Genomic DNA, 10000 nt, shown 5'->3' with positions numbered 1-10000 from the left:
TCTTTTTTTTGTTTTTTAGTTTTAGTTTAGCGTGTAAGTGACCATTAATATAAAGTGTGTAGCCAGAGAAGAAATGAAGATATCTTTTTAAGATATTTAAAGTCTTGCAAAATGTCCAAGATAAACTTTAATAATCTCTCTAACGGTTCATTCCTTTCACTCAGAACGAACACGAGTTTCAATGCACAATGCAATGTTATGACGACCTTGCCGACCTAAACAAAGAAAAGTGTGGCTAAAGTTTTTCTTTAAACACTTCAACTATTGTTTGGCAGATGGGCGGGGCAAATCACTTGTCTACAATGTAACACTGTGTCCACTTTTAGTAATTTTTTGTAAAAATAAACTTCAAGGTGATGGTTCCAAATGCCCATCGAACACGAATAATCAATTGATTCGGATCTCCATTAATTCGTAGCTTCATAAAGAACTCAAAAGGAAGTAGCAAGCGAAAGCACATTTGTTCACTCTCGCTTAAGTTTAACAATTTTTCAATCCATTTATTCCATATTTCAAATTCTTTTTCCTTAACATACCTAAAATACTTTATTGAACTCGCGACGTAAGATCTTCGTTTAAACAAAACCGATTAGTTGAAAGCCAAGTGAGATGAATAGGATGGATTCTGTTTGCGCGTACATTTTATGCGAAAATTCCTTTGGAATTTGATGAATGATGATGTTTTCATCAAAAGCGATTGATTTTCTCTTGTTCTTCTCTTTTTTTTTTTGCTGAGCAGATATTTCCGCCCAACTTAGGCATTGAATTAATGATCATTTTTTTTATTTTTATCATTTTATTTATTTCACTATTTTGGAAGCGAAAGCCCTTTGTTTTTTTGCAATTTTTAAATTCAAACTTCTAATGGTAATACCAACTCTCGGTCTTAGTTGAAAATAATTGCACTTTCTGTTGACAAGGTGACGTTTGCATAGGTTTTCGACCCAAACTAAAGCCAACATACCTTGATCCCTAGTCTGCGAAAATTACTCCCCTTAAACATTGTTCTTTGAAGTTTTTACGCCACAGAGATATCTCTTTGTAAATTTACGCTAACTTTTCGAAAATTATAATCGGTTGTAGACGAATATTTTATACCCATGAAAAAAAAAGACGAAGAAAATGATAATTTTTATCATTGTAGCGTATATACTGCAAGGTAACTTAGACACTATGCATAGACATTTTTTTCGTTATATTAATTGTCGGCTTAGAAGCATTAAGGAGAAAAAAGCAAATTTTTTTGCTAGCTTCATTTGTTAATTGTCATTATATTGTACCGATCTTTGACCGATTGAGCCCTTTTTGAACTACGAAAAATTTACCAAAATAATCAAATTTAAAGACGAACTCTTAAATTCCACGACCGAGGCAATGCTGAACATGCCAAGTTCAGTCCACTATTCGATAAGGGTCAATGAAAATGTACACAAGGTCTCTGAAGCTTATCGCTATCACTGTTTGAACTCGGCTTAATACAGGCTAAAGTGCTTTGCAATAAAATGTCAAGAGAAGAGTATGTCCCTTGGGTCGATCAATACAATTCTTGCTAAAATTTAACACGCATCGTCCAATATATTAACTTGTACCAGCTCCTTTAACTGGGCAAATATTTGTGTACAGAATGTCACGGATGCCTGCGGGTAATGGTGGTAATTGATCAACAGCATAGTGGAAGCCTTAAGGCGTTGATCAATTTGTGAGTCCTGACTGCTTGGGTGAGGCCCTTCGGGGAGTACTCGTGGTGGTTGTGGTTGGCGAGTTCCTAGCTAAAATGGAACAATTTGAGTGCAGCTAGGCCTCACCATTGACCAGAGTGGGGTTTATTGTTCCATACACAATAAACCGTTCTGGACTCTGGTGCTGTTTAGGCCCCTACTCTATGGGGATTGTCTAACTCGCCAGGGGGCGTAGTACGCTTAAAGTGGCTTTGGCCACCGTGGGGTTAAGCCTTTCAGGCAGGAACCCACGTTAAACCCTTGCCAAAATTCTGTACAGAATGGCCTGAGTTGTCAGAAAATCACAATTCGTTGGTGCAAATCTAACTAACTAATATATGTAATAATGAAATAAATGTAATTATACATGAACTTTATGAAAAAATGTTATGAAAATATAGGTAAGACTTGTTAGAGCTTTAGAGACTAATAATACAAACGAAACAACGAAATGGGACAACAAAGAGATTTTTGATTTTCGAATTACGCACCGATTTCCGATATATTAGAAGATATCAGCTATTTTTGATTTGAAGACCTGTAATTGACTTTTCATTCAATAAACTTGGAATACGTTTCCTTTAAAGCAAGGTGACTTCTTATAATTTGTTATTCCAAAAAAAAAAAAAAAAAAAAAAATTGAAAATGCTTGCATATGTAATTATAACAAATTGCATAAATAATTCTATTTCTAATACAAATTGAGCCATCTAATTGGATTTAGGTTGATTGACGCATAGGAAGGGTATATTACTTTTTTCCAATATCTTTCTTATTTAAATTTTGTTTTCAATTTTATAGAAGACAACATATAAAGCCAAATATTAAACTTATAAACGCGCGTTTGCAAAGCAAAAGTTATTGTCAAGTATGAACTGATCTTTCAAGTAAATTTCTAACGAAAGTCGTTTAAAAATTTTAAATTTATACTCTTAAGATTATTTCTAACATCATGTCGCTTAAGGCGGGCCTAAGGTTTATATTTGTAGTCCCACTGATAGTCTAATTCGTAAACATGATAATTTTCGATTTTCATTCTTCAGGCTAATCCTAACTATACAATTTCACTCTACTTAAGTGCACATTGAAAGTTTAGTCTAAATCCAAAAAGACTTCAGTTCTATTTGTTTCTTCGTATCCTTCTTGCTTAAGGCTTTTTTAAAAAAAAAAAAAGATCTCCTTAAGATACCCAAAAATTCCAATGTACTCAATAACCCACGTGAGTGTATAACTTGATATGATCACTTCTTCGATTTCCGATAATTGATTCAAAATATTTCAAATATGTCCATCGTTTTTGTTAATAGTTGAACACAGCCCGTTCGAATACTTTAGCTGACAATCGAATCGAAATTTAGCTGATAATTACAATGCTTGTGACATATACTTCAGTGTTGGCACAATGTGCAGGCTATGTAGAGCCGACCAAGTAAAATCATATATTTATTCATTATTTACTTCATTAATTATCATATAAAGCTATCGCGAAGCCAACTCTACAATATCTGCGTTTACTTTACAATTTCAAAAATAATCAATTATGAGAGTTGTAAGATATTTTAGAGAATACCAAGAGAATGGAAACAGAAATAAAATCAACGACTAAAGAATTGAAAGTAAAGCTCCTAACTTTGTTTGTTTGTAAATTCATTGGATTGGCTTAAAGCTTAATATTTCAATTATGTTTTTTATTAGTTCTTTGTAAGGAAATAAAAATAAAAAAACCGGTAGTAAATATCAGTATTATCCCTTGCCTTAACAAATTCGCGTACTTTATGCACACCACATACGGTTATATATTAGACTCAAAATTGCATCGATTGCATTATATGGCAATAATATGCAACAACTCAATAAATTTTAAAAATAGATTTTTGCATTCTTTAACAATTCCGGATACTTTTCACACACCACATATGATATTGGATTCTTAATTGGACCGAGAATATTTACTGTCTGCGAATGGTGTCGAATTTTCGAAAAATTACATTTTTTACTCGAATACCTTTTGCCTACAGAGTAAAAATTAGGGTATCATTATTATAACTAATTAAGCCAGAGAGTAAGTTCTAAGACTAAAGTCTTAAAGCACTGGCTTGTTGAAAGTTTATGACTATTGAAACATCCTTGGGTTATAATAATATGGCATCTGAGGCTATCATCTTTCTTGCAAACTCTAAACCACCACGACTATGAAGTTGTTAGTAGAGACTCTTTGTCACTTTGACATTCGGCCACTGAAGCGGGTTCAAAATTCCTAAAAAAGAAAGTTTATTAGATGCGAAAACTTCTAATTGTTACAATCAAATTGAAAAAGACAAAAAAAAAGAAACTTTGTGATATAACATTTACTGATAGTTCATAGTCGTAGGCATAGACTAAATTATTATCTCAGTTGTCGACTGGAATTGTTTATTAGAACCCGACAGAAGCAAATCAGAAGAACTGCAAGGTAAAAATAATGAAATACACATAATTGAAATGCTATCTTTTTTTTTTTTTTTTTCTAACTATTCCTGAAAAAACATTACCTCATTTTTTTTAAATACTACATTACCTATAAAAAAAATAATTGTTTTCGTAGCTAAAATCCCCGAACTGGAAGCCAATTTTCGCCACAACAAGACAATGTTTACACATACCGTTTTTGATAAATGTCTAAAAAATAAAAGATGTAAGCGGAGATGCTGCTAAGTGAATAAAAGAATATAGAAATTAAGCGACATACATTTGACGGACGCTATTACAGAACAGAATAATAGATAACAGACAATGACGAACAATTCCGGATTTATGTATTGAAAGTACAACTGCTTCCATGGAAATCTGAAGCTAAACATATCTTTTAAAACACTGCGCTAACACAGCGCAACTAACGCCAACCGAAGTGAAAAAAAGAGTGTTAAGGGAACCGTTAGTTTCAAGCTTTAGCTAGTTGCCGCAACTATTGAAAATTATGTAAACATATGTAAACTACACTTCGTACCTAGATATATTTATTCTATAGAAGTTTAAAGTAATCACAAAAAATATATTTACATATATTTCTAAATATGTCAATATGTCAAAAAATTCCTAGCAATACGTAAAATGCAACACATTTAATGCATTGAATGCGCTATAGTCAGCAAAAGGAATTCAATATCTTTTCATTAGCATACGACAACCTTTTTAATAATCGTAATTTTAGAAAATGACAGGCAAATAACGTTATCTTTAGGTCATGCCTGAAAGCTAATAAAGCAAACGAGAACGCTTTTAAAATTTTTATATTTACTTATAGGATGCGCTTTGGAGTTCTAAGCAAACGCTAAATGAATTTAGTCAGTCTTCCTATTTTTTTTTTTTTTTTTTTTTTGTTTTTTTATCACTGTTGCAAGGAAGATATTTTTAAAAAAAACAGTTTAAGAAGTTTTCGACCAGGTACTGTGTGTATACACTCCTAGAATGTTAATTCCATTAACTTGTGTTGCAGTAACGTAATAACATTATAAGATGCCAACGAAAAAGTAATTCTTCCTTTACTTGACTATTTTAAGCACATTTCACGATAAAAATTATATGATAGATGTAACCTAAAATATGTATAAAGATTAGGTCATGTTTAAAAGTTATCTTTTAGTAAATCAACAGAAACTGAAGAGAAAAGCCAAAAAAAAAAGAAAGACTTTTAAAATGCTATACTTACTTATCGGATGCTTGCAAGGATTTGTGATAAATATTTCCTGAAAATATGGACTGCAAATAGCTAAAACAAATTTGTGGGCATGTAATAATTTGCCATCGCAAGCCAAAGTTACGTCCACCAAATCACCGCGATCATAAAGATTTTGAAATCCACTGGCAATATTATCTTGGAAATTTTTCCAACACAATTTAAATTCGTCATCCATAATGAATGAATTTTATTTGTATAAATAGTATACACAAAATATATATATTTATATGTGTAATTTATTGATAAACAAACGCACAAAACAAAAATATCTTTAATGGAAATCGTGTAAATTATATTTAAGTATATTATTCGAAAGAATTCCACAATTATTATATGAACTTATTATTATTTGATTATTGTTTTTGTTGCATTTTTTATTGTTTTGTTTATTATTCGTTATTTTACGTGGTCTTTATGACATTCTTATACGAAAGACAGAAGAAATGTCATACATCTTACGGATGCCCGGATAAAATAGTAAACAAAACGAAGAGTAAAATATACACAAAGCATAGATGCAAATAATTATCAAAAATATGTATAAAGTAATAAATCGTCTATTTAATTACTTTCAGGAATTGCTGCTCACAATCAAAGTTTTCACAAGCATTTTGAGAACTTATTAACACCTTTTCTTATTAAAATTTTTTCATTTCGAATATCCAATATATCTATAAATGTTTATTTTTCTTCTTTTTTTTTTTGTTTGTTATTGTACGGTTGTACGGGAAACACATTTGTTGTGATAGCTTGACTTATTAGTTTAACACTGCTCTTTGAACGCGCAACTATTTAATGCGATACGATTATAAATTAAATAAAACGTCAAAGGCACATACTATATATAATATTAAATAACAATATGAGGCTTAAATGTTTTCAATATTAATTTCGAATTTTTATCAACTTTTATACACATCTCTGCTTATGTATGCAAAATGGAAATTCGTAATAATAATAAGTTTTAAGAGGCCCTTCCAACATGAACAAGCAAAGCAAACGAAGTGTTTCTTTATGACTGTGATACTCTGACAAAAAAAAATTTCTTTCGAGGTAATTTCTGTTTCAGTGCAGCCAACTCTACGGGTTTTGTGCTAAACTTACGTTTCTATAAAACAATTTTTTAAAAAAATATTTTAATCTAAATATCATTGCTCTCAGTAATAAGTTTGAATTTATTTCTTCAAAAAATTATTAATCGCTATACTATGGCAAATATGATATAAATAATTTCATCATTTTCCGTTATTCAAAGAGAAGCTTGTAGATCATTATAAATACATCTTCTTTTTGTACTAGATTTCGAGTTTGTTTGTTTTCTTAGAATTGAAGTTACAAGCTACGCATTCTATACTCGTATTATGGGCGCTATAGGAAAATAACAGTTCTTAAGAATTGATTTACTTATCGGGGTCATGTGACACTTGGGAATTGTTGCAAATCTTTTAATTTCAAGTTTAAACACTTTCGTTGAGTATACAGAAATAGTGCCGATAGTAATATTGTCCACTAAATTAAGATTCCTTACAAAATATTGTTGAAGGTCGATCTTTTTAGAATTTATGGAAATAATACGCAATAGAAGGAAATCTTATACTTATACTCTTAGTTGAAGGCAACACAAAAACTTAACTCCACCGAGCAACGTTACTTTTTCGTAACTGAAAATACAAAACTCCAAATGTGATTTAATGTTCTGAATGCAGTCTTCCTTGATACAGAGAAGCGATAGCCGTTGGAAGAACTGTTAACCTTTCGTCTACCAAAAGATAGTGAATGTCAAAACCGAACCACTATTAAACGTTCTGTTAAAATCGAAGCGAAATCTGAAAAATGATAAAAATAGAATGAAATTCACGGCTTGGATACAAAGATCCTTTCGACTAAGCCTTCAAATATGGCTGTGCTTGTTCTATTGTTTGTAATGAGTCAATTGGTGGTACTCGCCTTTTTGCCATTTTCTCATTTATTAGAAAGTTTGGCAATTGATTTTACTCACTTAATTTTTTCGTAACGCTCCTTGGAAGTATTTAATCAGATCCCTAGTTCGTACGCATTTATTTTGCATATTCTTCTTATTTTGTTGATTCAGGTACCCTTTATATAATCTATCGAGATTTGCAATACAAATTTGCCTACCTAATTTGTAACCCGCAGTCGTGGCATTTTTTTGACAATTGGCTACCAATTCTTGTAAATTGTCATACTTCTATATGTTTATTCTTCTAAAGGAAATATCCAAATGTCGCAACATTAAGTGCCTAAAACATATAGGATCTGATCAGGTTTCTCAAGCTTCGACGTTTAAACTGAACATATTAAAAATCGTAAAGAAAAATTTCTGCAATTTTTCTTAGGTTTCGAGGACTTGGACATACAGTCCTTTTATGTAATTAAAAATACGTACGTCATATGTTGAATTATTTCAAATATAGATATTATATTAGAGAGTTTGTCGTTAGATAATATTCCTTTTTATTTATTTTTTAATTATTTGTTTCAATAAGTCGACAAAACATATGAATTACTTTCATTCATTGGTTGCAATTTCCTTTTTTCTTATGAGTTCTCGCCTACCTAATGGTTTATTTGTTGCCATTTCAATTGTGACTCCTATAATGATTTTCATGAAAATTCAAAAAAACTTTACAAAATACTAATTCAAAAATATATATACTCTTTATTCTTGAATTGAATAAATAATTTAAAAAAAGTTAATAATAACCTAATGAATATATTCACATTTTTATAAAAGCACATGCACACACGAGTTTATTGGAATGTCATTCCGCATTGATATTTTGTTTCGTTTCGGTTTGTTATCTTCATAAGCTAACTTATTCCTAGCATTAATCGTGGATAATTTCTTCTCTTTATCAGAGAAATTTTTAGTTATTTGTCAAAAGTGCTTAGAGCTGGTCAATCGTTCATATTTATTGTTTTTTCGAAAAAAATCTAAATTTTATTTGTGTAGTCATCATTAGAGAGATAAATAAAATTACAATTTCTTGAAAAATTATTCCACAGGAAAACCATGGCTAGTATGTAGCGGCATATATGAAATTGCATAATATTGTTTTTGTTGACGTGATATGTTTTTCCTTCGCACAGGTATAAATCCTTATGCGCAATTCGAAAAGGCATTCGTCAAAGGCGGTGAAAATTATAAATATTATGATTTGCCTTCAATTGATCCGAAATACGGTGAGTTTTAATCATTTTCATTTAAGCTTTCATCATCTTATAACTAGTTGCGCATTCTACAACAAAAAAAAAGAAGAGATCCTAAATACTTGGCATGCAACTTGCTTTTTTGGGAAGAGTTCAAAGAGTTATTATATGGGATAATGTTTGTGTTTATTCAAGTCGAACTTTTGGAACTTTTACTTAGTATGTATGTATTTATGAATGTATGCATACGAAAGTAAACGAAGAGTTGATTACCTTCATAATTTGCATAATATATGTGCATACAAAATGTTCTCCCTAATAATAAAGTTGTTTTGAATAAAATTAAGCGCGTTTGACATTCTCCGCAGTTTTTTTTATAAACAGAAAAAAATACTTTTGGCACATAAGTTATAAAAACAAATTCAAAAGACTTTCCAAGCTTATAAGCCATCTTTTGTTGTATATGAAGAAATTTTTATAGAACTTTTTATAGTAAATAATAAATTTGTTCTAATTCTTTTTTTTTTTCTCTCATATTCAGATCAGCTACCATTTTCTATACGTGTATTATTGGAATCGGCAGTACGCAATTGTGATAATTTCCACATACTCAAAAAAGATGTTGAATGCATTTTGAATTGGAAACCGGATAATAGACTAGGACAAAATGATGAAGAAATTTCATTTAAGCCAGCTCGGGTTATATTACAGGTGAAGCATAAGATGATTGATTGACTAAAGAAAAAAAAAATGTTTATTTATATTTCATTAATGTTTAAGGATTTTACCGGTGTCCCTGCTGTTGTTGATTTTGCTGCTATGCGCGACGCTGTCTTAGAATTAGGAGGCAATCCTGAAAAAATTAATCCGATTTGTCCTGCAGATTTAGTAATTGATCATTCGGTGCAAGTCGATTTTTCGGGTACTTCCGACGCTTTAGCTAAAAATCAAAATCTAGAATTCGAACGCAATAAGGAACGTTTCACTTTTTTGAAGGTAATTATCTATAACCATACGTGGATAAATGAGCCAGCTTGGATATCAGGAGCAAGTTAACGCGTTTAATCTTGCGCTTGACATAATATGCCATTCTTAACCATTCTTACCTATTGTTAAATAAAAAAAAATTGTTGTAAGAATGGTTCGACTTCGTCTCTTGCAAGCAGTCAAAGTTAGATTTTCCCGCGTTACTTAAGAAGGCAAAGCATAAATTTATATTAAAGACCTACCTACTTAGTTTGAGTCCGAAAGGTTCAGGGGCAAAAAATCTTAAAAAATAATTCTCGTTTTAATTGCTGTTCTCTCTTAATATCCTCCAATATCTTTTTAAAAGTGGGGTGCGAGAGCTTTTGATAACATGCTGATTGTACCGCCCGGTTCAGGTATAGTTCAC

At 31.0% G+C, this 10000-nt stretch overlaps 2 protein-coding genes across 3 annotated transcripts in view; one reads left to right on the top strand and one right to left on the bottom strand.

Moving 5' to 3' along the window:
- Positions 1–6426, bottom strand: part of LOC119638895 (cell wall protein IFF6) — a 28590-nt gene extending 22164 nt beyond the window's left edge. The window contains exon 1 of one of the 2 annotated variants that reach the window (XM_038035991.1): positions 5407–6426. In XM_038035991.1, coding sequence (XP_037891919.1) covers positions 5407–5611 — 205 coding nt within the window. In that variant the 5' untranslated portion in view covers positions 5612–6426. The remainder of the gene's footprint in view (positions 1–5406) is intronic. The other variant, XM_038035992.1, reaches the window with a different exon arrangement.
- Positions 6427–8369: 1943 nt separating this feature from the next.
- Positions 8370–10000, top strand: part of LOC119638870 (cytoplasmic aconitate hydratase-like) — a 5933-nt gene continuing 4302 nt past the window's right edge. Inside the window, exons 1-5 of the mRNA XM_038035949.1 lie at positions 8370–8477; positions 8548–8640; positions 9149–9318; positions 9388–9603; positions 9941–10000. The exon at positions 9941–10000 is cut by the window's right edge and continues 148 nt beyond it. Of these exons, the coding sequence (XP_037891877.1) occupies positions 8471–8477; positions 8548–8640; positions 9149–9318; positions 9388–9603; positions 9941–10000 (546 nt within the window). The 5' untranslated portion in view covers positions 8370–8470. The remainder of the gene's footprint in view (positions 8478–8547; positions 8641–9148; positions 9319–9387; positions 9604–9940) is intronic.

Source organism: Glossina fuscipes, unplaced genomic scaffold (genome assembly GCF_014805625.2).
Source record: "Glossina fuscipes isolate IAEA_lab_2018 unplaced genomic scaffold, Yale_Gfus_2 110, whole genome shotgun sequence".
NCBI classification, from domain to species: domain Eukaryota; kingdom Metazoa; phylum Arthropoda; class Insecta; order Diptera; family Glossinidae; genus Glossina; species Glossina fuscipes.
The sequence above is the reverse complement of the archived record's forward strand: the minus strand, read 5'-3'. Positions and strand labels throughout refer to the sequence as shown.